Source organism: Anabrus simplex, chromosome 6, assembly GCF_040414725.1.
Source record: "Anabrus simplex isolate iqAnaSimp1 chromosome 6, ASM4041472v1, whole genome shotgun sequence".
Classification (NCBI taxonomy): Eukaryota; Metazoa; Arthropoda; class Insecta; order Orthoptera; family Tettigoniidae; genus Anabrus; species Anabrus simplex.
Genome location: NC_090270.1, coordinates 13,361,379 through 13,385,822, shown reverse-complemented (window position 1 = coordinate 13,385,822; position 24,444 = coordinate 13,361,379). Strand labels below are relative to the sequence as shown.

General features: G+C 43.5%; 1 protein-coding gene across 1 annotated transcript in view; it reads left to right on the top strand.

Moving 5' to 3' along the window:
- The window catches only part of l(2)41Ab (lethal (2) 41Ab), a 443,174-nt gene that overhangs the window by 373,507 nt on the left and 45,223 nt on the right, over window positions 1-24,444 (top strand). The window contains exon 10 of the mRNA XM_068228208.1: window positions 8,355-8,570. Coding sequence (XP_068084309.1) covers window positions 8,355-8,570 — 216 coding nt within the window. The remainder of the gene's footprint in view (window positions 1-8,354; window positions 8,571-24,444) is intronic.

The window sequence follows — 24,444 nt, the reverse complement described above, 5'->3', positions numbered from 1 at the left end:
ATAACTGTGAGTCTCACTGCAGGGTGAAGAAATGGTGTCCTCACCCTGCAAGCAGACTGTAACATCTTATAACTGTGAGTCTCACTGCAGAGTGAAGAAATGGTGTCCTCACCCTGCAAGCAGACTGTAACATCTTATAAGTGTGAGCCTCACGGCAGGGTGAGGAAATGGTGTCCTCACCCTGCAAGCAGACTGTAACATCTTATAACTGTGAGTCTCACTGCAGGGCGAAGAAATGGCGTCACTCACCCTGCAAGCAGACTATAACATCTTATAAATGTGGGTCTCACTGCAGGGGGAGGAAATGGTGTCCTCACCCTGCAAGCAGACTGTAACATCTTATAAGTGTGAGCCTCACGGCAGGGGGAGGAAATGGTGTCCTCACCCTGCAAGCAGACTGTAACATCTTATAAGTGTGAGCCTCACGGCAGGGGGAGGAAATGGTGTCCTCACCCTGCAAGCAGACTGTAACATCTTATAAGTGTGAGTCTCACTGCAGAGTGAAGAAATTGTGTCCTCACCCTGCAAGCAGACTGTAACATCTTATAACTGTGAGTCTCACTGCAGAGTGAAGAAATGGTGTCCTCACCCTGCAAGCAGACTGTAACATCTTATAACTATGAGTCTCACTGCAGAGTGAAGAAATGGTGTCCTCAACCTGCAAGCAGACTGTAACATCTTATAACTGTGAGTCTCACTGCAGAGTGAAGAAATGGTGTCCTCACCCTGCAAGCAGACTGTAACATCTTATAAGTGTGAGCCTCACGGCAGGGTGAGGAAATGGTGTCCTCACCCTGCAAGCAGACTGTAACATCTTATAACTGTGAGTCTCACTGCAGGGCGAAGAAATGGCGTCACTCACCCTGCAAGCAGACTATAACATCTTATAAATGTGGGTCTCACTGCAGGGCGAAGAAATGGCGTCACTCACCTTGCAAGCAGATTATAACATCTTATAACTGTGAGTCTCACTGCAGGGTGAAGAAATGGCGTCGCTCAACGTGCAAGCAGACTATAACATATTATAACTGTGAGTCTCACTGCAGGGTGAAGAAACGGTGTCACTCAACGTGCAAGCAGACTATAACATATTATAACTGCGAGTCTCACTGCAGAGTGAAGAAATGGTGTCCTCACCCTGCAAGCAGATTATAACATCTTATAACTGTGAGTCTCACTGCAGGGTGAAGAAATGGCGTCGCTCAACGTGCAAGCAGACTATAACATCTTATAACTGTGAGTCTCACTGCAGGGTGAAGAAATGGCGTCGCTCAACGTGCAAGCAGACTATAACATATTATAACTGTGAGTCTCACTGCAGGGTGAAGAAACGGTGTCACTCACCTTGCAAGCAGACTATAGTATCTTATAACTGTGAGTCTCACTGCAGGGTGAAGAAATGACGTCGCTCAACGTGCAAGCAGACTATAACATATTATAACTGTGAGTCTCACTGCAGGGTGAAGAAATGGCGTCGCTCACACTCCAAGCAGACTATAGTATCTTATAACTGTGAGTCTCACTGCAGGGTGAAGAAATGGCGTCGCTCAACGTGCAAGCAGACTATAGTATTTTATAAGTGTGAGTCTCACTGCAGGGTGAAGAAATGGCGTCGCTCACACTCCAAGCAGACTATAGTATCTTATAACTGTGAGTCTCACTGCAGGGTGAAGAAATGGTGTCGCTCACCTTGCAAGCAGACTATAGCATCTTATAACTGTGAGTCTCACTGCAGAGTGAAGAAATGGTGTCACTCACACTCCGAGCAGACTATAACATCTTATAACTGTGAGTCTCACTGCAGAGTGAAGAAATGGTGTCTTCACCCTGCAAGTAGACTATAGTATCTTATAACTGTGAGTCTCACTGCAGGGTGAAGAAATGGTGTCGCTCACCTTGCAAGCAGACTATAACATCTTATAACTGTGAGTCTCACTGCAGAGTGAAGAAATGGTGTCACTCACACTCCAAGCAGACTATAGTATCTTATAACTGTGAGTCTCACTGCAGAGTGAAGAAATGGTGTCCTCACCCTGCAAGCAGACTATAGCATCTTATAACTGTGAGTCTCTCTGCAGAGTGAAGAAATGGTGTCACTCACCCTGCAAGCAGACTATAGCATCTTATAAGTGTGAGTCTCACTGCAGAGTGAAGAAATGGTGTCCTCACCCTGCAAGCAGACTATAGCATCTTATAACTGTGAGTCTCACTGCAGAGTGAAGAAATGGTGTCCTCACCCTGCAAGCAGACTATAGCATCTTATAACTGTGAGTCTCTCTGCAGAGTGAAGAAATGGTGTCGCTCACCTTGCAAGCAGACTATAGTATCTTATAACTGTGAGTCTCACTGCAGAGTGAAGAAATGGTGTCACTCACACTCCAAGCAGACTATAGTATCTTATAACTGTGAGTCTCACTGCAGAGTGAAGAAATGGTGTCCTCACCCTGCAAGCAGACTATAGCATCTTATAACTGTGAGTCTCTCTGCAGAGTGAAGAAATGGTGTCACTCACCCTGCAAGCAGACTATAGCATCTTATAAGTGTGAGTCTCACTGCAGGGTGAAGAAATGGTGTCGCTCACACTCCAAGCAGACTATAGCATCTTATAACTGTGAGTCTCACTGCAGGGTGAAGAAATGGTGTCGCTCACCTTGCAAGCAGACTATAACATCTTATAACTGTGAGTCTTACCGCAGAGTGAAGAAATGGTGTCGTTCAACGTGCAAGCAGACTATAACATCTTATAACTGTGAGTCTCACTGCAGGGTGAAGAAATGGTGTCGCTCACCCTGCAAGCAGACTATAGCATCTTATAACTGTGAGTCTCACTGCAGGGTGAAGAAATGGTGTCGCTTACCCTGCAAGCAGACTATAACATATTATAACTGTGAGTCTTACCGCAGAGTGAAGAAATGGTGTCGCTCAACGTGCAAGCAGACTATAACATCTTATAACTGTGAGTCTCACTGCAGGGTGAAGAAATGGTGTTGCTTACCCTGCAAGCAGACTATAGCATCTTATAACTGTGAGTCTCACTGCAGGGTGAAGAAATGGTGTCGCTCACCCTGCAAGCAGACTATAGCATCTTATAACTGTGAGTCTCACTGCAGGGTGAAGAAATGGTGTCGCTTACCCTGCAAGCAGACTATAGCATCTTATAACTGTGAGTCTCACTGCAGAGTGAAGAAATGGTGTCGCTCACCCTGCAAGCAGACTATAGCATATATTAGGGAGCAGATTTCTATGACAAGTCATATTTTTCCCCTAACATTATATCTTGTTCTTGTATTTTCCAATCATGATAATAAAAATTAAACACATTTTATTGGGCATATAAATGCATATTTAGGCTTTCTTATGTTTTGTGGCATATTTTGAACAAAGTATCATTATAACAGCATATTTTGATATGTTTCATTTGAATTTCCTTTTATAAAATTCAGAATAAGCTCTAGAAATTATTTGTTGGTTGTACTGGATTATACTACTGAAGTACCATTCTAAACTAGTGTATGGGATGTTTCTAACAGGTAGGAGCTATTGTTTGCTAGCTGGGTCAATTCCTGGAAACTGGGCTATTGTTTACACGGAAGCAGAGGTAATTTTTCATTGTTCTTATCTCTCCCCTTCGCCCTTCCCTCTTCCATCTTCCACACAGTGAATGACCTAGCTTCAGTCATTCAGTTCCTTTCAATATGCCTAAAAGAAAAGTCTCATTTTGTGGGAAGTGTCAAAGTTTTGTTTGCGAGTTCGGTGAAAACATATTCAGTACGGATTGAGTGGTATTGTGTGAGGTAAAAGTTACTGCCGAAAACCGCTTCTCTGTGCAACAACACTGTAATACTGTAAATTGTGTAACTAGATATTCTGCACCCAAAAATAAACAACGTCTGCTATTCGAAATCCCGACATCAAGTTCACAGTGTTCACAAGATCCCTGCAAGATGGTGGTTTCGTCTAGTATTCCTTTAAAGAAACTTAACAGCCGAAGCTTCGGGCAGTTTCTTGAAAAATATACAAAGCATCCTGTTCCCAATGAATCTACTCTCAGGAAGGGCTATCTGACCTCTTGTTATGAGGAGATGTTGGATATAATAAGGCGTGGCATGGGAGACAGTACGATATGGGTTTCAATAGACGAGCCCACAGATGTGGATGGTAGATATGTAGCAAATGTGATCGTTGGCACGCTGAAGGAAGACCGGCCTGGAGATACGTTCCCCCTGACATGTGAAGTGCTAGAGAAGACAAACCATTCCACCATTGCAGTTCTCTTCGACAATTCAATGAATCTGTTGTGGCCAAACGGGGCAAAGGGAGAGCACATTTTTCTATTTGTAACTGACGCTGCTCCGTATATGGTGAAGGCAGCCAAGGGACTTAAAATGCTATACCCGAAAATGATACATGTGACATGCCTTGCATAGGGCAGCTGATGATGTTAGAAGTAGCTACCCTGAAGTTGATAAATTAATATCGAACTGTAAGAAAGGGTTTGTCAAAGCTCCACTTCGCGTTCAGAAATTTCAAGGAGAAGCACCTTCACTACCCGTACCTCCCAAGCCAGTTATAACGCGATGCCGCAGTCTACTATTGCAACAACTTAGATGTCATGAAGGAGATCGTGAAGTCCTTTGAACCTGCAGAATCATCCTCCATGAAAACCATACACGATTTATTTTCAAGCACTACATTAAAAGCGGACTTGGCTTACATAAAGTCCAATTTTAATTCTTTATCTGGAGCAATCACGCAACTGGAAGTTTCAAATGCAGAACTAAGCGATGCACTGGATGTTGTGAAGTGCATTGAACAGGAATTAAAGCATTCGAAAGGAACAATAGCATCTAGGGTGTGTAGAAAATTAGAAAATGTACTGGAAAAAAATAGCGGACTTGTGTACCTGCGTGGAATAAGTGACATTCTTTATGGAAACCCTTCATCTGCAGATTTCCCGTTACATCAGGTGATGTCCAAAGAAGTTTTTCTCGCTACAAGACGATACTCAGCGACAACATGAGGGGATCCAAATTCAACAATCTTGAGATGCATGTGGTCATAAATTGCAACAATTCTGATAATGGAGACTAGATCAGGTATGAAAGTTTCATTCAAATAACGTATGTTTTATGTATAAATTAAAACTGATTGAATATTGAACGGTGACAGTAACTGTAGTGTCCGTCCTTGCCTAGGAGTATGCAGTGTAACCTTTAATAAGTTCATGTAATATTCAACATTTTAGTTGATTTTGGGTTAAAGATTTCGAAGAATTAAAACTTTTTTAACTCTAAATTAATTGCAGCTTGTAGCAATCGTAATAAAAGTGTTTCTATGTAATGTAGATGCTAGGAAGATAGGAAAAAACTAGAAAGGTTCCACCTTTTCAATACAAAAATGTTATAGGTATATTTATAACATGTATTTGCACTTGGGACTAGTTTCGACGCTGTGTTGGCGTCATCATCAGCCAAAAAATGGGAAAATAGGCCAGTGTGTAGGCATTCATATTACACAAGGTGTTACATTAAACAATACAAATCTTGCAAGGAGATAAAAACATGGATGAATATAGAAACAAATGAATCGTTGAGAAAGCAAAAGTTATACATGTTAAAAAATAACCTTAACCACACATCTTGCAGTGCGAAAATATTCTTCTTGAATGATTCCTGAGTATAAAACACACGCGCACACATTTCTGAAGAGCCAGCAGGCAGGACAAAGTAAAGTGAAACCTTAAGGGATCTTCTGAGAAGAGTTCATCATTTTTCTATGTTCCGATTAAATAATGAAGTCTCCCTTGAGTTCCTGATAAACATACACAACAGGAAATTCTCCTTTACTCTCAACAATAGCTATAAAGACCAACGGTAAATTTCATTTTTCAAAGACGTGAAAGCATGATCTTGAACGTGATGTAACTCCTTTCATTTAACCCATTTTTTACACAAGGTGTTACATTAAATAATATATCTCACGAGGAGATAAAAACAGGGACGAATGTAGAAACACATGCACCGTTGAGAGAGCAAAAGTTGTACATATTAAAAATAAGCTTAAGCACATAACTTGCAGTGCAAAAATATTTGAATTTGAAAGATTCTTGAATAAAAGACGCACGCGCACACACTTCTAAAGAGCCAGCAGGCAGGAAAAAGTAAGGTGAAACCTTAAGAGTTCTTCTGAGAAGAGTTCATCATACTTTCAATGTTCCGACTAACTAATGAAGTCTCGTTTTGAGTTCCTGATAAACATACACAACAGGAAATTAAACAATATACATCTTACAAGGAGATAAAAACAGGGAAAGTTATACATATTAAAAATAGTCTTAACCACAAATCTTGCAGTGTGAAAATATTCGTCTTGAATGATTCCTGAATACAAAACACACGCGCATACAATTCCGAAGAGCCAGCAGGCAGGAAAACGTAAAGTGAAACCTTAAGAGTTCTTCTGAGAAGAGTTCATCATTTTTTCTATGTTCCGACTAGCTAATGAAGTCTCCCTTGAGTTCCTGATAAACATATACAACAGGAAATTCTCCTTCACTTTCAACAATAGCTATTCAATTAGTCATATTTTGAAATTTATAGGTCATATTTTTATGTTTTTTAGGTCGTAAATGCATACATATTTCATGAAGAAACGGTGTCGCTCACCTTGCAAGCAGACTATAACATCTTATAACTGTGAGTCTCACTGCAGGGTGAAGAAATGGTGTTGCTTACCCTGCAAGCAGACTGTAACATCTTATAACTGTGAGTCTCACTGCAGAGTGAAGAAATGGTGTCCTCACCCTGCAAGCAGACTATAACATCTTATAACTGTGAGTCTCACTGCAGGGTGAAGAAATGGTGTCGCTCACCCTGCAAGCAGACTATAACATCTTATAACTGTGAGTCTCACTGCAGAGTGAAGAAATGGTGTCCTCACCCTGCAAGCAGACTATAACATCTTATAACTGTGAGTCTCACTGCAGGGTGAAGAAATGGTGTCGCTCACCCTGCAAGCAGACTATAACATCTTATAACTGTGAGTCTCACTGCAGGGTGAAGAAATGGTGTCGCTCACCCTGCAAGCAGACTATAACATCTTATAACTGTGAGTCTCACTACAGAGTGAAGAAATGGTGTCACTCACACTCTGAGCAGACTATAACATATTATAACTGTGAGTCTCACTACAGAGTGAAGAAATTGTGTCACTCACACTCTGAGCAGACTATAGCATCTTATAACTGTGAGTCTCACTGCAGGGTGAAGAAATTGTGTCACTCACCCTGCAAGCAGACTGTAACATCTTATAACTGTGAGTCTCACTGCAGAGTGAAGAAATGGTGTCACTCACCCTGCAAGCAGACTGTAACATCTTATAACTGTGAGTCTCACTGCAGAGTGAAGAAATGGTGTCCTCACCCTGCAAGCAGACTATAACATCTTATAACTGTGAGTCTCACTGCAGAGTGAAGAAATGGTGTCCTCACCCTGCAAGCAGACTGTAACATCTTATAACTGTGAGTCTCACTGCAGAGTGAAGAAATGGTGTCCTCACCCTGCAAGCAGACTATAACATCTTATAACTGTGAGTCTCACTGCAGAGTGAAGAAATGGTGTCCTCACCCTGCAAGCAGACTGTAACATCTTATAACTGTGAGTCTCACTGCAGGGTGAAGAAATGGTGTCACTCACACTGCAAGCAGACTGTAACATCTTATAACTGTGAGTCTCACTGCAGAGTGAAGAAATGGTGTCCTCACCCTGCAAGCAGACTGTAACATCTTATAACTGTGAGTCTCACTGCAGAGTGAAGAAATGGTGTCCTCACCCTGCAAGCAGACTGTAACATCTTATAACTGTGAGTCTCACTGCAGAGTGAAGAAATGGTGTCCTCACCCTGCAAGCAGACCATAACATCTTATAACTGTGAGTCTCACTGCAGGGTGAAGAAATGGTGTCCTCACCCTGCAAGCAGACTATAACATCTTATAACTGTGAGTCTCACTGCAGAGTGAAGAAATGGTGTCCTCACCCTGCAAGCAGACTGTAACATCTTATAACTGTGGGTCTCACTGCAGGGTGAAGATAAGGTGTCGATAACACTCCGAGCAGACTATAACATCTTATAACTGTGAGTCTCACTGCAGGGTGAAGAAATGGTGTCCTCACCCTGCAAGCAGACTATAACATCTTATAACTGTGGGTCTCACTGCAGGGTGAAGAAATGGTGTCCTCACCCTGCAAGCAGACTATAACATCTTATAACTGTGAGTCTCACTGCAGAGTGAAGAAATGGCATCGCTCACCTTGCAAGCAGACTGTAGCATCTTATAACTGTGAATCTCACTGCAGGGTGAAGAAATGGCGTCCCTCACCTTGCAAGCAGACATCTCGGACTTGCAGCAAGAGAAGCAGCAGCTCTTGCAAACTCTGCGGGAAGGACAAGGGGAGAGCTTGGTTTGGGAGAAGAAGCTCCAGATGGCCGTGGAAACCAAACAGACCCTGGAGCGAGAGAGAAGTAAAGAAGGTGAGATTGGAGCCATGAAGAGCGAGATCCACCGCATGCAGGTCAGTCCATAACCTTAAACTTAAAAGTAGATTTTAATTACGATTGTTCATGTTGGAAGGAACAGGCTGTGGGAAAGGAGGAAGATGTAGATTCCCAGTTAATTCTTTGAAGACTTAGATGCACTATGATGTAACTGCTCAAATGTGGGTGTGAAATATGTAAATAAGTAATACTAAGTTTAGGCTGCATGAAAGTCAAGAAACAGTGATTAAAACTATTGTCTGAAAAATATACGACGACTTGATTGCGTGTTGTCAGCCCCTTGTGTACTCAGTACAGTGCACGATGCTAAGTAAGGATACAATGGAGTGTATGCGTAGAACAGCAGCTGAGATGTTGTGACGTTCAACTCTGTACCGGGTCATTCACCATCACCTCGCGATTAAGTTTTATGCATCTGAAATACATCGGTCCCTGTCCCTGTCTTTATGAGCTAGAAGACAGCTCAGTACTCTCCCAGGTAGATAGCGATATAATTACTTGCTTAAAAACCATCTTAAACTAAAATGAACTATAGGAGGGCCTTAAAAGAAATACTTACTTGAATATAAAACCAAACCCCATGGCCTTGGCCTACCAAGCGAACATTGCTCAGGCAAAAGGCCTGCAGATTATGAGGTGTCGTGTGGTCAGCTCGACAAATCCTCTTGGCCGGTATTCTTGGCTTCCTGGACCACGTAATTGAATATAGTGTGTTTAATTTTTCAATACTTTGTCCAAGAACATACTAAGTGCCTTTGCACTGCTGTACCATGCTTGTTACTTCCTAATAGCTCAGCTCTGGTTTTCATTTATACAGTAACTTATACCAAAATATTTTAAACAGCTTACTAACAATTTCTGCCAGGAAATATATTTTTTTGTACATGTAAATTGTTGATTTAGAAAGTTTTGATGCGCTTAAAGGATTTAGAATAGAATAAATTATGTGAATTTTTCTGTTGTGGTTGGTTACTGCTTTTGAGGGATCCAGATGTAGTTCATAAATGACACACACAATGACACAGTCTTGAGCCGTTCATCATGATACGCACATGTCCCGGCTTCTTGCTATGTAAACTTTCCACCCTAGCAAGAGGTTCTCAACAATTGACACTTTGCCATCAGGGGTGTAAGCCTCTGAGGATTTGTAATACTGGCTTTATCTTGTAAATTTTGGGAGGAGTTTGTCCATTATACGCCTCATAGTGCGAGAGGCTCAGCTGATAGAAAAATGGGTGGTGAAAAACCAATTGTGAGAAATATAATGTCTAAATCTCTTGCAGCAACAGTATGCACCCAGTCTTCGCTTTTCTTACTAAACTGGGTTTCAAGTATTATTTTCTGCTGGGCATAAAGATTTGTTTGTTCAGCTATGTTCTGGTATACTTGCCTTAACAAAATTAAACACATCTTGCTTGGTTTTGTTTTCTTTAAAACCTCTACCTTTTCATCGCAATGGATTTTTTGGATCAAAGCAGGAAATTCATTGTCCATTTTCTGCCTGAATTGATGAAGAAGTTGCATGGTTGTCATGATTGCTACTTGAACTGGAATCAAACACGTTCGCATCAGCTGGGCCCGAACCCTATGGCATTACTCGTTCAAGGTAAACTCTCGTCACTTACGAATTCCCTTATGCCATAACTTACTTTCCTAAGATTCCCACTAAATTCCAACATTTCGTTTATCAGGGCCCGTAAATCATCCTCATCTAATGGTAGGGGCTAGTAATTCCTTTTAGATATTTTAGCAGAAAAATTGTGAAAAAAAGAAGGAAATAGAACCCTGTTATCTACAGTTTGGAAAGAAATCATGATTAGTGCCTGTATTATGGTTCAGCTGTGTGTATGCATTCGGGTGATAGCGAGTTCCAACCTTACTGTTGGCAGCCCTGAAGGTAGTTCTCTGTGGTTTCCAATTTTCACACCAGGCAAATGCTGGGGCTGTACATTCCTCCCCATCGTTGCCATAAGACCTAGCTGTGTCAGTGTGATGTAAAGCAAATTGAAAAAAGAAAAAGAAATGTATTATGGAACACTGTCCATGTGGAACAGATGCTGTGTTCCACCACTGACATGTGGAATAGATGCTGTGTTCCACCACTGACATGTGGAATAGATTCTGTGTTCCACCATTGACATGTGGAATAGATGCTGTGTACCACCACTAACATGTGGAACAGATGCTGTGTTCCACCACTGACATGTGGAATAGATGCTGTGTTCCACCACTGACATGTGGAACAGATGCTGTGTACCACCACTAACATGTGGAACAGATGCTGTGTACCACCACTAACATGTGTAACAGATGCTGTGTACCACCACTAACATGTGGAACAGATGCTGTGTACCACCACTAACATGTGTAACAGATGCTGTGTACCACCACTAACATGTGGAACAGATGCTGTGTACCACCACTAACATGTGGAACAGATGCTGTGTACCACCACTAACATGTGGAACAGATGCTGTGTTCCACCACTAACATGTGGAGCAGATGCTGTGTACCACCACTGACATGTGGAACAGATGCTGTGTTCCACCACTAACATGTGTAACAGATGCTGTGTTCCACCACTGACATGTGGAACAGATGCTGTGTTCCACCACTGACATGTGGAGCAGATGCTGTGTACCACCACTAACATGTGGAACAGATGCTGTGTACCACCACTAACATGTGGAGCAGATGCTGTGTACCACCACTGACATGTGGAACACATGCTGTGTTCCACCACTAACATGTGTAACAGATGCTGTGTTCCACCACTGACATGTGGAACAGATGCTGTGTTCCACCACTAACATGTGGAACAGATGCTGTGCACCACCACTGACATGTGGAACAGATGCTGTGTTCCACCACTGACATGTGGAGCAGATGCTGTGTACCACCACTAACATGTGGAACAAATGCTGTGTACCACCACTGACATGTGTAACAGATGCTGTGTTCCACCACTGACATGTGGAACAGGTGCTGTGTTCCACCACTGACATGTGGAACAGATGCTGTGTTCCACCACTAACATGTGGAACAGATGCTGTGTACCACCACTAACATGTGGAACAGGTGCTGTGTTCCACCATTGACATGTGGAACAGATGCTGTGTACCACCACTGACATGTGGAACAGATGCTGTGTTCCAACACTAACATGTGGAACAGATGCTGTGTACCACCACTGACATGTGGAACAGATGCTGTGTACCACCACTAACATGTGGAGCAGATGCTGTGTTCCACCACTGACATGTGGAACAGGTGCTGTGTTCCACCACTGACATGTGGAACAGATGCTGTGTTCCACCACTGACATGTGGAACAGATGCTGTGTACCACCACTGACATGTGGAACAGCTGCTGTGTCCCACCACTGACATGTGGAACAGGTGCTGTGTTCCACCACTGACATGTGGAACAGATGCTGTGTACCACCACTAACATGTGGAACAGATGCTGTGTACCACCACTGACATGTGGAACAGATGCTGTGTACCACCACTGACATGTGGAACAGATGCTGTGTTCCACCACTAACATGTGGAACAGATGCTGTGTACCACCACTAACATGTGTAACAGATGCTGTGTTCCACCACTAACATGTGGAACAGATGCTGTGTACCACCACTAACATGTGGAACAGATGCTGTGTACCACCACTAACATGTGGAACAGATGCTGTGTACCACCACTGACATGTGGAACAGATGCTGTGTACCACCACTAACATGTGGAACAGATGCTGTGTACCACCACTGACATGTGGAACAGATGCTGTGTTCCACCACTAACATGTGTAACAGATGCTGTGTTCCACCACTAACATGTGGAGCAGATGCTGTGTTCCACCACTGACATGTGGAACAGATGCTGTTTTCCACCACTGACATGTGGAACAGATGCTGTGCTCCACCACTGACATGTGGAACAGATGCTGTGCACCACCACTGACATGTGGAACAGATGCACACTGTGTACCACCACTGACATGTGTAACAGATGCTGTGTACCACCACTGACATGTGGAACAGATGCACACTGTGTACCACCACTAACATGTGTAACAGATGCTGTGTACCACCACTAACATGTGGAACAGATGCACACTGTGTACCACCACTGACATGTGTAACAGATGCTGTGTTCCACCACTGACATGTGTAACAGATGCTGTGTACCACCACTAACATGTGTAACAGATGCTGTGTTCCACCACTACCATGTGGAACAGGTGCACACTGTGTACCACCACTACCATGTGGAACAGATGCCGTGTTCCACCACTACCATGTGGAACAGATGCTGTGCACCACCACTGACATGTGTAACAGATGCTGTGCACCACCACTGACATGTGGAACAGATCCTGTGCACCACCACTGACCTGTGGAACAGATGCTGTGTTCCACCACTGACATGTGGAACAGATGCTGTGTACCACCACTAACATGTGTAACAGATGCTGTGTTCCACCACTGACATGTGGAACAGATGCTGTGTTCCACCACTGACATGTGGAACAGATGCTGTGTACCACCACTAACATGTGGAACAGATGCTGTGTACCACCACTGACATGTGGAACAGATGCTGTGTTCCACCACTAACATGTGTAACAGATGCTGTGTTCCACCACTAACATGTGGAACAGGTGCTGTGTTCCACCACTGACATGTGGAACAGATGCTGTGTTCCACCACTAACATGTGTAACAGATGCTGTGTTCCACCACTAACATGTGGAACAGGTGCTGTGTTCCACCACTAACATGTGTAACAGATGCTGTGTTCCACCACTAACATGTGGAACAGATGCTGTGTTCCACCACTAACATGTGTAACAGATGCTGTGTTCCACCACTAACATGTGGAACAGGTGCTGTGTTCCACCACTGACATGTGGAACAGATGCTGTGTACCACCACTGACATGTGGAACAGATGCTGTGTTCCACCACTAACATGTGTAACAGATGCTGTGTTCCACCACTAACATGTGGAACAGGTGCTGTGTTCCACCACTGACATGTGGAACAGATGCTGTGCACCACCACTAACATGTGGTACAGATGCTGTGTACCACCACTAACATGTGTAACAGATGCTGTGTTCCACCACTGACATGTGTAACAGATGCTGTGCACCACCACTGACATGTGGAACAGATGCTGTGTACCACCACTAACATGTCTAACAGATGCTGTGTACCACCACTGACATGTGTAACAGATGCTGTGCACCACCACTGACATGTGGAACAGATGCTGTGTACCACCACTAACATGTGTAACAGATGCTGTGTACCACCACTGACATGTGGAACAGATGCTGTGTACCACCACTAACATGTGGAACAGATGCTGTGTTCCACCACTGACATGTGTAACAGATGCTGTGTTCCACCACTAACATGTGGAACAGGTGCTGTGTTCCACCACTAACATGTGGAACAGGTGCTGTTTTCCACCACTGACATGTGGAACAGATGCTGTGCACCACCACTAACATGTGGAACAGATGCTGTGTTCCACCACTAACATGTGGAACAGATGCTGTGTTCCACCACTGACATGTGGAACAGATGCTGTGTTCCACCACTGACATGTGGAACAGATGCTGTGTACCACCACTAACATGTGGAACAGATGCTGTGTTCCACCACTAACATGTGGAACAGGTGCTGTGTACCACCACTGACATGTGGAACAGATGCTGTGTTCCACCACTAACATGTGGAACAGATGCTGTGTACCACCACTGACATGTGGAACAGATGCTGTGTACCACCACTGACATGTGGAACAGATGCTGTGTTCCACCACTGACATGTGGAACAGATGCTGTGTACCACCACTAACATGTGGAACAGATGCTGTGTTCCACCACTAACATGTGGAACAGGTGCTGTGTACCACCACTGACATGTGGAACAGATGCTGTGTTCCACCACTAACATGTGGAACAGATGCTGTGTACCACCACTGACATGTGGAACAGATGCTGTGTTCCACCACTGACATGTGGAACAGATGCTGTGTTCCACCACTGACATGTGGAACAGATGCTGTGTACCACCACTGACATGTGGAACAGGTGCTGTGTTCCACCACTGTCATGTGGAACAGATGCTGTGTTCCACCACTAACATGTGGAACAGATGCTGTGCACCACCACTGACATGTGTAACAGATGCTGTGTTCCACCACTAACATGTGGAACAGGTGCTGTGTTCCACCACTGACATGTGGAACAGATGCTGTGTACCACCACTGACATGTGGAACAGATGCACACTGTGTACCACTACTAACATGTGGAACAGATGCTGTGCACCACCACTAACATGTGGAACAGATGCTGTGTACCACCACTGACATGTGGAACAGATGCTGTGTTCCACCACTAACATGTGGAACAGATGCTGTGTACCACCCCTGACATGTGGAACAGATGCTGTGTTCCACCACTAACATGTGTAACAGATGCTGTGTTCCACCACTAACATGTGGAACAGGTGCTGTGTTCCACCACTGACATGTGGAACAGATGCTGTGCACCACCACTAACATGTGGAACAGATGCTGTGTACCACCACTAACATGTGTAACAGATGCTGTGTTCCACCACTAACATGTGGAACAGATGCTGTGCACCACCACTGACATGTGTAACAGATGCTGTGCACCACCACTGACATGTGGAACAGATCCTGTGCACCACCACTGACATGTGGAACAGATGCTGTGTTCCACCACTGACATGTGGAACAGATGCTGTGTACCACCACTAACATGTGTAACAAATGCTGTGTTCCACCACTGACATGTGGAACAGATGCTGTGTTCCACCACTGACATGTGGAACAGATGCTGTGTACCACCACTGACATGTGGAACAGATGCTGTGTTCCACCACTGACATGTGTAACAGATGCTGTGCACCACCAATAACATGTGGAACAGATGCTGTGGTCCACCACTGACATGTGTAACAGATGCTGTGTTCCACCACTGACATGTGGAACAGGTGCTGTGTTCCACCACTGACATGTGTAACAGATGCTGTGTTCCACCACTGACATGTGTAACAGATGCTGTGTACCACCACTAACATGTGTAACAGATGCTGTGTTCCACCACTGACATGTGTAACAGATGCTGTGTTCCACCACTGACATGTGTAACAGATGCTGTGTTCCACCACTAACATGTGGAACAGATGCTGTGTACTACCACTAACATGTGGAATAGATGCTGTGTACCACCACTAACATGTGTAACAGATGCTGTGTACCACCACTAACATGTGGAACAGATGCTGTGTACTACCACTAACATGTGGAATAGATGCTGTGTACCACCACTAACATGTGGAACAGATGCTGTGTACTACCACTGACATGTGGAATAGATGCTGTGTACCACCACTAACATGTGGAACAGATGCTGTGTACCACCACTAACATGTGGAACAGATGCTGTGTACCACCACTGACATGTGTAACAGATGCTGTGTACCACCACTGACATGTGGAACAGATGCTGTGTACCACCACTAACATGTGGAACAGATGCTGTGTTCCACCACTGACATGTGGAACAGATGCTGTGTTCCACCAGTGACATGTTGAATAGATGCTGTGTACCACTGCTGACATGTGTAACAGATGCTGTGTACCACCACTAACATGTGGAACAGATGCTGTGTACCACAAGTAACTTGTGGAACAGATGCTGTGTTCCACCACTGACATGTGGAATAGATGCTGTGTACCACCACTAACATGTGGAACCATCATTCTCTTAATCTGTTATATAGCAAGCATACACCTCTTCCTCTTCTTCCCCAAACCACTAGGATGCCTCTTGTACACTGTTCTATATTCCATATGCAAATCAAATGCACGAGAAAAAAATGTTATAAGCAAGTAGGTAAAGACCTCACTCAATTAAGATCACCAAATCTGCAGGATAGAAATGTAATCAGGAAAATTGTTCATGCTGGGGAATTTGAGGAAGACAAGAGTATGTACTTGGTCGGAGGAGCAGAAATGACAACAATCGATTGAAGTGGGCAAGATGGAGAGCATGGTGCTAAGTGACCCATTGGCAAAGAAGATGATTTTGGAAGACACACTCCTGTAAGAACTGAGGTCACAGAGGTCTGTTTAGTCTCAGCAACATTATTGCATCCAAGGGACTATTAGGCTTTAGGTCGTAAGTTGCGTTCTTTTTGATACAACTCGTGGATGATACATTGGTACTGGGAGAACACAGTTGAAACAATTCACATCAGAGGGCAGACTCATCCAGAACATAAACATCTGCAGGTAGGCAACTGAGAAAAGAATTAAAATTGGCATTTCCCACTGAGCAAGTGACTTGCATCGCCCACCGGATGGATTACTTCATTATGGGTACTTTGAATGCACACACGTACCTTGCAACAGGAGGTGCGCGCGCGCGCGCGCGCGCGCACACACACACACGCTTACACTGGTAGCGTATACTGTGCGCTTCATGGCAAGCCTCCCAATAGCTCTCTTGGCAGGTATAGTGATAGTGGTTGTTGCTCAAAGTTTCAAATTCCACACAAGGATCTTTTATTTTGCTGCCAATTGTCTGGGTGTGGTGGTTGCATATTTGATAGCTTCCACAGACTGATTTGTAATAGGCTGTATGTATTGTGGCAAAGGATATTGAGCTCGCTTGGATGAGGATGAGGAGCTGACTCTGCTGCTAGAACATAGGTAACCTATTAGCTACATCGTACATGTTCCAAGCTCCGTCGACCACAGGTAAGGCAAAGTGTGCTCTATTGCAAGTCATGGCAGGTAGATATGTAGCAGCACAAACTCCCCTCGTAACATAACACAACACACAGCTTATTCACTGCCTCGTGATGTATTCCATTGACAAGTATGTGGATAAGTTTCTCATCTATGCACAAACTAGACAGAATGCCTGTGTTAAGGACGGTATCCAGATAGGCGACAACGGACAGGCGTGACATTTCGGAGTGTGGAAAGACGTCTGCTCACAATGAAGACGTTGTGTTGGACTCTAGTACATGGGCCATTACACAAGAGATAAACATCTCTTATGCGAATATTGCATACCCAGTGGTTTCAAACAGGATTCACAAATTCTGAATGGACAAATGCCCTAAAATGACCTGCAATGTTTTGGCAGTTTAAGTAATAACCAGAACCCACTGCCATCATCTAGACTGTGGTGAGATCAGTTGCCACCACGAAGTGGGATCGGCATTGGCCTATGCAATACAGGAATCCGGTTGGGAACTTCACTGTTTATCTTTTACTGAATCTGTAAGAAGAGCAGATATCTTTGTGATCCGCTGGCAGTCGCATCGAGCCGAATAAGGTCGCAGCCAGAGGAGTGCGACAGGCTTTTGAATAACAGGTTGCAGTCTCAGGAAGGGAACGTACATTTCAATATTTTTCTTTTCTTACAAGTTGCTTTATGTTTGTCTTATGGTGATGATGGAACAGGAGTGAAAAGGAAGCAGCAGTGGCTTTGACAGAATGTTCCGTCCAGCAAGTGAAGGGTGCAAGGACAAGCCAGTCAGGTTTGTTCCTTAACCAACACATATCAGGAACATTTTTATATCTCGCTGCTGGATTATGAAAAATGAAACTTACCTCACCGCGTGTTATTTGTAAAAAAAATATGGCTGCGGTATGGAGTGGCGCGAATGATTGGCTTGAGAATATTGATGTGTGCGATGTGAAATAATTCATCTTCAGTTGATATTGGTGAAGGTGAACGTGATTCTAATTCCAAGGTGCAACAACGTCAACTGGTAGGAACATCAGTAATGACTGGATTTGGAAAATTGAAGCTAATAAACCTATTGATGTTACATGTATGCCAGTTTTTGGTAAAGAGAAGGTAGGAGATAATCCAACAGTGTTAATGAATTTCTAACCCCACAGTTCTGGGATCATGTAACAAAAGAAACCAGTGCTTATGTCTGTAAATATCTCGCATCTTTGCTAAATTCCCTTCAGACTCGTGATATTCCCTTGGCAGCTCAGGGTCAATATACTGGCTACTACCCATCAAAAATGGCTCCAACTCAGAAGGAATTAGAGCCGTCCACATGATGCACAGTTGTGCAGCACAGCGACTCAGCAAGGATACCTCCTTAGAGTACCTCAAATGAGACGTTTATTTACTGTCCCATACATAAGAGGACTTTTCCGTACCATAAATATATGGTGGAATGCAAAAAAGTTGTTTATATGTCCTTAAAATAACTGAAAAATAAATGGTAGGTCAAAGGGTTCCTCCTGGTCTGTCACAGTAGCGCTTGTACTCATTATTGTAATTAGATACATTTTACTGAAGACCTACCTGACTTGGTGCGAGTGTCTCTCAATAACATGTTTTTCTCTCAAACCTAAATTGTGTAATTATGTCCCAAAGCAAGTTGATTGGATTTTTAAGCCAATGTATCCAAATGACAACAGCAGTGAAGAAAGAGCTCAGTGTAATATAAAGAAACCTTGTAGAGGCAGGCGATATGGTTGTAAAAAATATTGACCGCAAAAATGATCGCGAGCAATCTCTAATTACAACGCATGACATATTGTCATTTGTAAACAGGAAATTAATTGTGGAAGAACAAATCCAAGTACAGTGAAATTTGGTTAAGAAGTTCCCGCCTAAGAAGTGTGATATTCTTGGTCCCTTGATCAGTCGCATTAAGATATACACTGACTGACAGAGCAAATGCAACACCAAGGAGGAGTGGTTCCAAGGGGATGAAAGTTGGGGAAAAAACAGAGACGGCACGGATGAATAATTGATGTTTATTTCAAACCGATATGCAGGTTACACAATGCGCACGGCATCGACTCAGTAGGATGTAGGACCACCGCGAGCGGCGATGCACGCAGAAACACGTCGAGGTACAGAGTCAATAAGAGTGCAGATGGTATCCTGAGGGATGGTTCTCCATTCTCTGTCAAACATTTGCCACAGTAGGTCGTCCGTACGAGGCTGGGGCAGAGTTTGCAAACGGCGTCCAATGAGATCCCACACATGTTCGATTGGTGAGAGGTCCGGAGAGTACGCTGGCCACGGAAGCAACTGTACACCTCGTAGAGCCTGTTGGGAGATGCGAGCAGTGTGTGGGCGGGCATTATCCTGCTGAAACAGAGCATTGGGCAGCCCCTGAAGGTACGGGAGTGCCACCGGCCGCAGCACATGCTGCACGTAGCGGTGGGCATTTAACGTGCCTTGAATACGCACTAGAGGTGACGTGGAATCATACGCAATAGCGCCCCAAACCATGATGCCGCGTTGTCTAGCGGTAGGGCGCTCCACAGTTACTGCCGGATTTGACCTTTCTTCACGCCGACGCCACACTCGTCTGCGGTGACTATCACTGACAGAACAGAAGCGTGACTCATCGGAGAACACGACGTTCCGCCATTCCCTCATCCAAGTCGCTCTAGCCCGGCACCATGCCAGGCATGCACGTCTATGTTGTGGAGTCAATGGTAGTCTTCTGAGCGGACGCCGGGAGTGCAGGTCTCCTTCAACCAATCGATGGGAAATTGTTCTGGTCGATATTGGAACAGCCAGGGTGTCTTGCACATGCTGAAGAATGGCGGTTGACGTGGCGTGCGGGGCTGCCACCGCTTGGCGGGCTGCGCCTGGACCCCTCGCACGAGCCACATGTCCCTGCGCCAACCATCTTCGCCACAGGCGCTGCACCGTGGACACATCCCTATGGGTACCGGCTGCGATTTGACGAAGCGACCAATCTGCCCTTCTCAGCCCGATCACCATACCCCTCGTAAAGTCGTCTGTCTGCTGGAAATGCCTCCGTTGACGGCGGCCTGGCATTCTTAGCTATACACGTGTCCTGTGGCACACGACAACACGTTCTACAATGACTGTCGGCTGAGAAATCACGGTACGAAGGTGGGCCATTCGCCAACGTCGTGTCCCATTTATCGTTCGCTTCGTGCGCAGCACAGCGGCGCATTTCACATCTTGAGCATACCTCAGTGACGTCAGTCTACCCTGCAATTGGCATAAAGTTCTGACCACTCCTTCTTGGTGTTGCATTTGCTCTGTCAGTCAGTGTATGTATATTTTTCCCATTTAAAGTGCTATGTTGTAAATATATTTCCTGGTTAAACAGTTCAGATTTTAGAGCCCCTTGAGGTAGAGAACACTCGCTCAAAGCAGCCCACGGTTAGAACCCTCCAGTTTCCGCACAAGTTGCACCCTGTGTGTCTGGTGTCACGGGCTTGCCAAGGCCATACAACGTCACGCTATGGCAACACGGACACCAGATGCTCACTCTCACCTTGTGCAATCGAATCGAACCCATCAGTCTAAATTTCCACTCCACCGTTGCATCTAGCAGAATAGAATCTAACGGGATTCTACGCGGGAAACATAAAGCATGCAATGGATGGTTTGATAAAACTTATTGCAGTAAGTTGCGTTGCGCCACAGGGTGAAGTCATTAATCGAGGTGGCCTAAACATCAGTTAAAAATTGTAAAATATATTTGTCCACAACATTACTGTTTGTACCACAAACCTATGGAATGCCACTTATAAAATTATAAAAAAAACTTAAAGATCATACTTCCAACCAATGCCAATTATCGTACTGACATACCGTACTGTATATGAACTCCAACATGATATGATTCTGAAATAAGGTCAACAATAATTGTGAAATAAACTAAATACCGCATAGGCCTAATCTACCACAAAATTCAATATTCTAACATGTTTGATTTTTATTCCCTGGCTTATTTCCTTCCAGGCATTCTCTCTTACATTGTTGCAATAATACTTATGGGTCTTGCTGTACAGAACATTACATTGTTGAACTAAACGGATAAGATTTTCCGTGTCCATTATTAGTGAGGTGAACAAAAACAACTTCCCGACTCGATGCAGGAAAGCCAGCTGATACACATGCCGCCGAAAGATCCCAATCGTCTACGAAGTTGAACGAATGTTGATAGCCAACTGGGTGTTGCAATACCACATGTTGGCATAAAATTGAAAGTTATTTTTATTTTTACCTTTATACAAGCTAAATATAGTATTATCATGTCACTCATAATTATTACATCGCATTATTAGAACGTAGCACAAGGATGAGGAGACATAAAATAAAATTCTCGCAGGTAAAGAAAATGTCTACGTTTAGATGTGCTAGCGTTGCTACTGCGCCTTTATCACTCACACGTAATACTCCAGATACTTTTCCATGCACTCATTTCTGCAACTTCGAACCTGTGTTTCTTTTCTTCATTACCTATCAGGATTGAAGCGGGAAAATAAACTCAATACTGGCTTGGCCATGCAGTACTTGCGAAACAGCCAGAAACTATGCCTGTTGCCGTGACAACCAGTAGGAATACAGGGGTGATTTAGGCCTCGGTTCTAAGAATCTCTAAGAGCAAGTTGCCAGATATCCCATTTGCTGCGGTTAACCTTGAAGAAGGTGTCGGGGGTGTGAGGAAGATAGAAAGCACATGCTAACAAACTGTAGTACACGTCTTGTCTTTGCGTCTTGTAAGCGTAAGCTATGGATTGCCAAGCAGAGTGTAGCGTCGTAATTAGTGTGAATAGGAGTCAGTGAAGTTAGTTGTACTTGTAATATCAACATACGAACGTTTTAACTGAAAATGAACGGAAATCAGAGGAGAGATCAAACAAAAGGCACTAATAATTAAAGACAAAGTGGAGATTATAAGGAAAGTGGAGTCATCTACACTTCCCCGTGTTGCTTTGGCGAAGGAGCTGGGGATGCCGCCGTCTACTTTGAACGGCATTATAGCGAAGAAAGAAAAGATCTTGGCTTCTGCAGGAAATATTTCAGCAAATTGCAAGAATGTTAAATCTGGAAAGTACGATGAAGTAGAACAAGCTCTGCTAATATGGTTTAAACAGCAGCAAAGTTTATACATACTTTTCAGCGGGAATATTCTGAAGGAGAAAGCCGAAGAAATTGCGTACAAATTAAAGGTATGTTTAACCGTGTCAAACAGGTGGCTGGACTGCTTTAAAAATTGAACCAGTATCATTTACAAAACAATTTGTTGTGAAGCAGAGAGTATAAGTGTGGAGGAAAGGGGAGTGTGGAAGGAAACAGTTCTGCCTGCTAAAATAAGCAAACCTTGCAGCGTTTTTAATCTCGATGAATTTGCACTTTTTTACCAGCTTAAAAAGTAAGTAAAGTGCGAGTTTGGTATTGGTTGGTGCTAATGTGAAAACTACCTCTACTGATGATAGGGAAGTCACGTTGTTTAAAAAATGTCAAGACTTTACCGTGCAAGTACGCCAGCAACAAGTCAGCTTGGATGACAAGTTCCCTGTCTGAAGAGTATATGCAGGCATTAGATGCCAAAATGGGGAGCCAGAACACAAGATTGTAGTGTTTACGGGCCAAGGAGTGGCCCCATTTAAGGAACATCAGGGTAGAATTTTTTCCACCGTATATTACATCGGTACTACAGCCCATGGACCAAGGAATCATTAAGGAATTGAAGCAGAGGTACCGAAAATCAGTTGTGCGCCGTATGCTGTTATGCATGGAAGTAGGCAAACCCATCTACAAACCATCTCTTTTAGACACAATGCGTTTCACTGCCTCATCATGGGATTCAGTGGACCCTGTAATAATAGCAAATTGCTTCAAGAAAGCAGCTTTGGTGATGGTACCAACAGCATTGTTATTGAAGTTGGTGATGAAGAGCCAGGCTGCGGGAAAACTATACAGGAGAAGATGGATATTACAAGTAGTTTCGACGACTTCACTGCCATTGATGATATGGTAATCACTTGCGAGGAGCAGACCATCGATGAGATCTGCAAGGAAATTCAGGCAGGAGAGGAGGAGGAGAAGAAGAGGATACCCCAAGACCATCTAGCAGTGAGGCAAGCATCTGCCTTGAAAAACTGAGGCGGTTTATGGAAGTGTGCCTCAGAACACATGGAAGGCAATGTGGGAAATAGAGAGGTTTATACTTCATGAAAGCAGTAAAAATCTAAAACAGTCAACCCTGGACAATTTCTTTTCCAAGTAGGAGCCTGGACTTTTGTGTTGCGAAATGTATTTAATGTCTAATGAAGTACAGAATTTACATAATGTACGGTCACCATCTACCATTTTAATGTTCTTAGTATTCTTATCTCTTGTGCAAGGTTTTATATAACATGTTCCCTTCTCTTATCAAATAAACTTTTAATACAGTATGTTCAATTATTTTACTTCATCTCTAAAAATACATGTCATGATAATCAAATTTGTATATTGTGGCTTTCTTTTAGCAGCTCTTATATATCGTAATAATAATAATAATAATAACTTAAATGTTTCCACCTTTTCAATACAATATATTCACAAAATTACAAAATTATACGGTACTAGTTTCGACCCATCTAGGGGTCATCATCAGCCGTATTGGAGCAAAGATCATTTGTGGCGAAATCCTAAGACAATATTATTTTAAAGAATAACAAGTGAAATGAGATGTTATGGTAATAGTTAATAATACAAGGAATATACATAATAAGAGGTTTTTAACAAAGAATAAAGTATAAATGGGGTGTTGTAAAAATTATAATCATGGAAATCAGTAAGTTCTTGTATTGAAATGAAATATGGCTTAGGAAAAATCCAAACTCATACATATGAACCCAGGACTCCCCACTGCTAAAGCTCTTCCCAAAATTCACAAAACCGGAATTCCCATCCGGCCAATTATCAACTATAGACCGAGCCCCTTATACAGAATATCACAATTCATCCAATGTTTCTTAAGAAAAAATTATCAATTCTTATCCAAAAAGTCTATTAAAAACACATCTGAGCTAGTA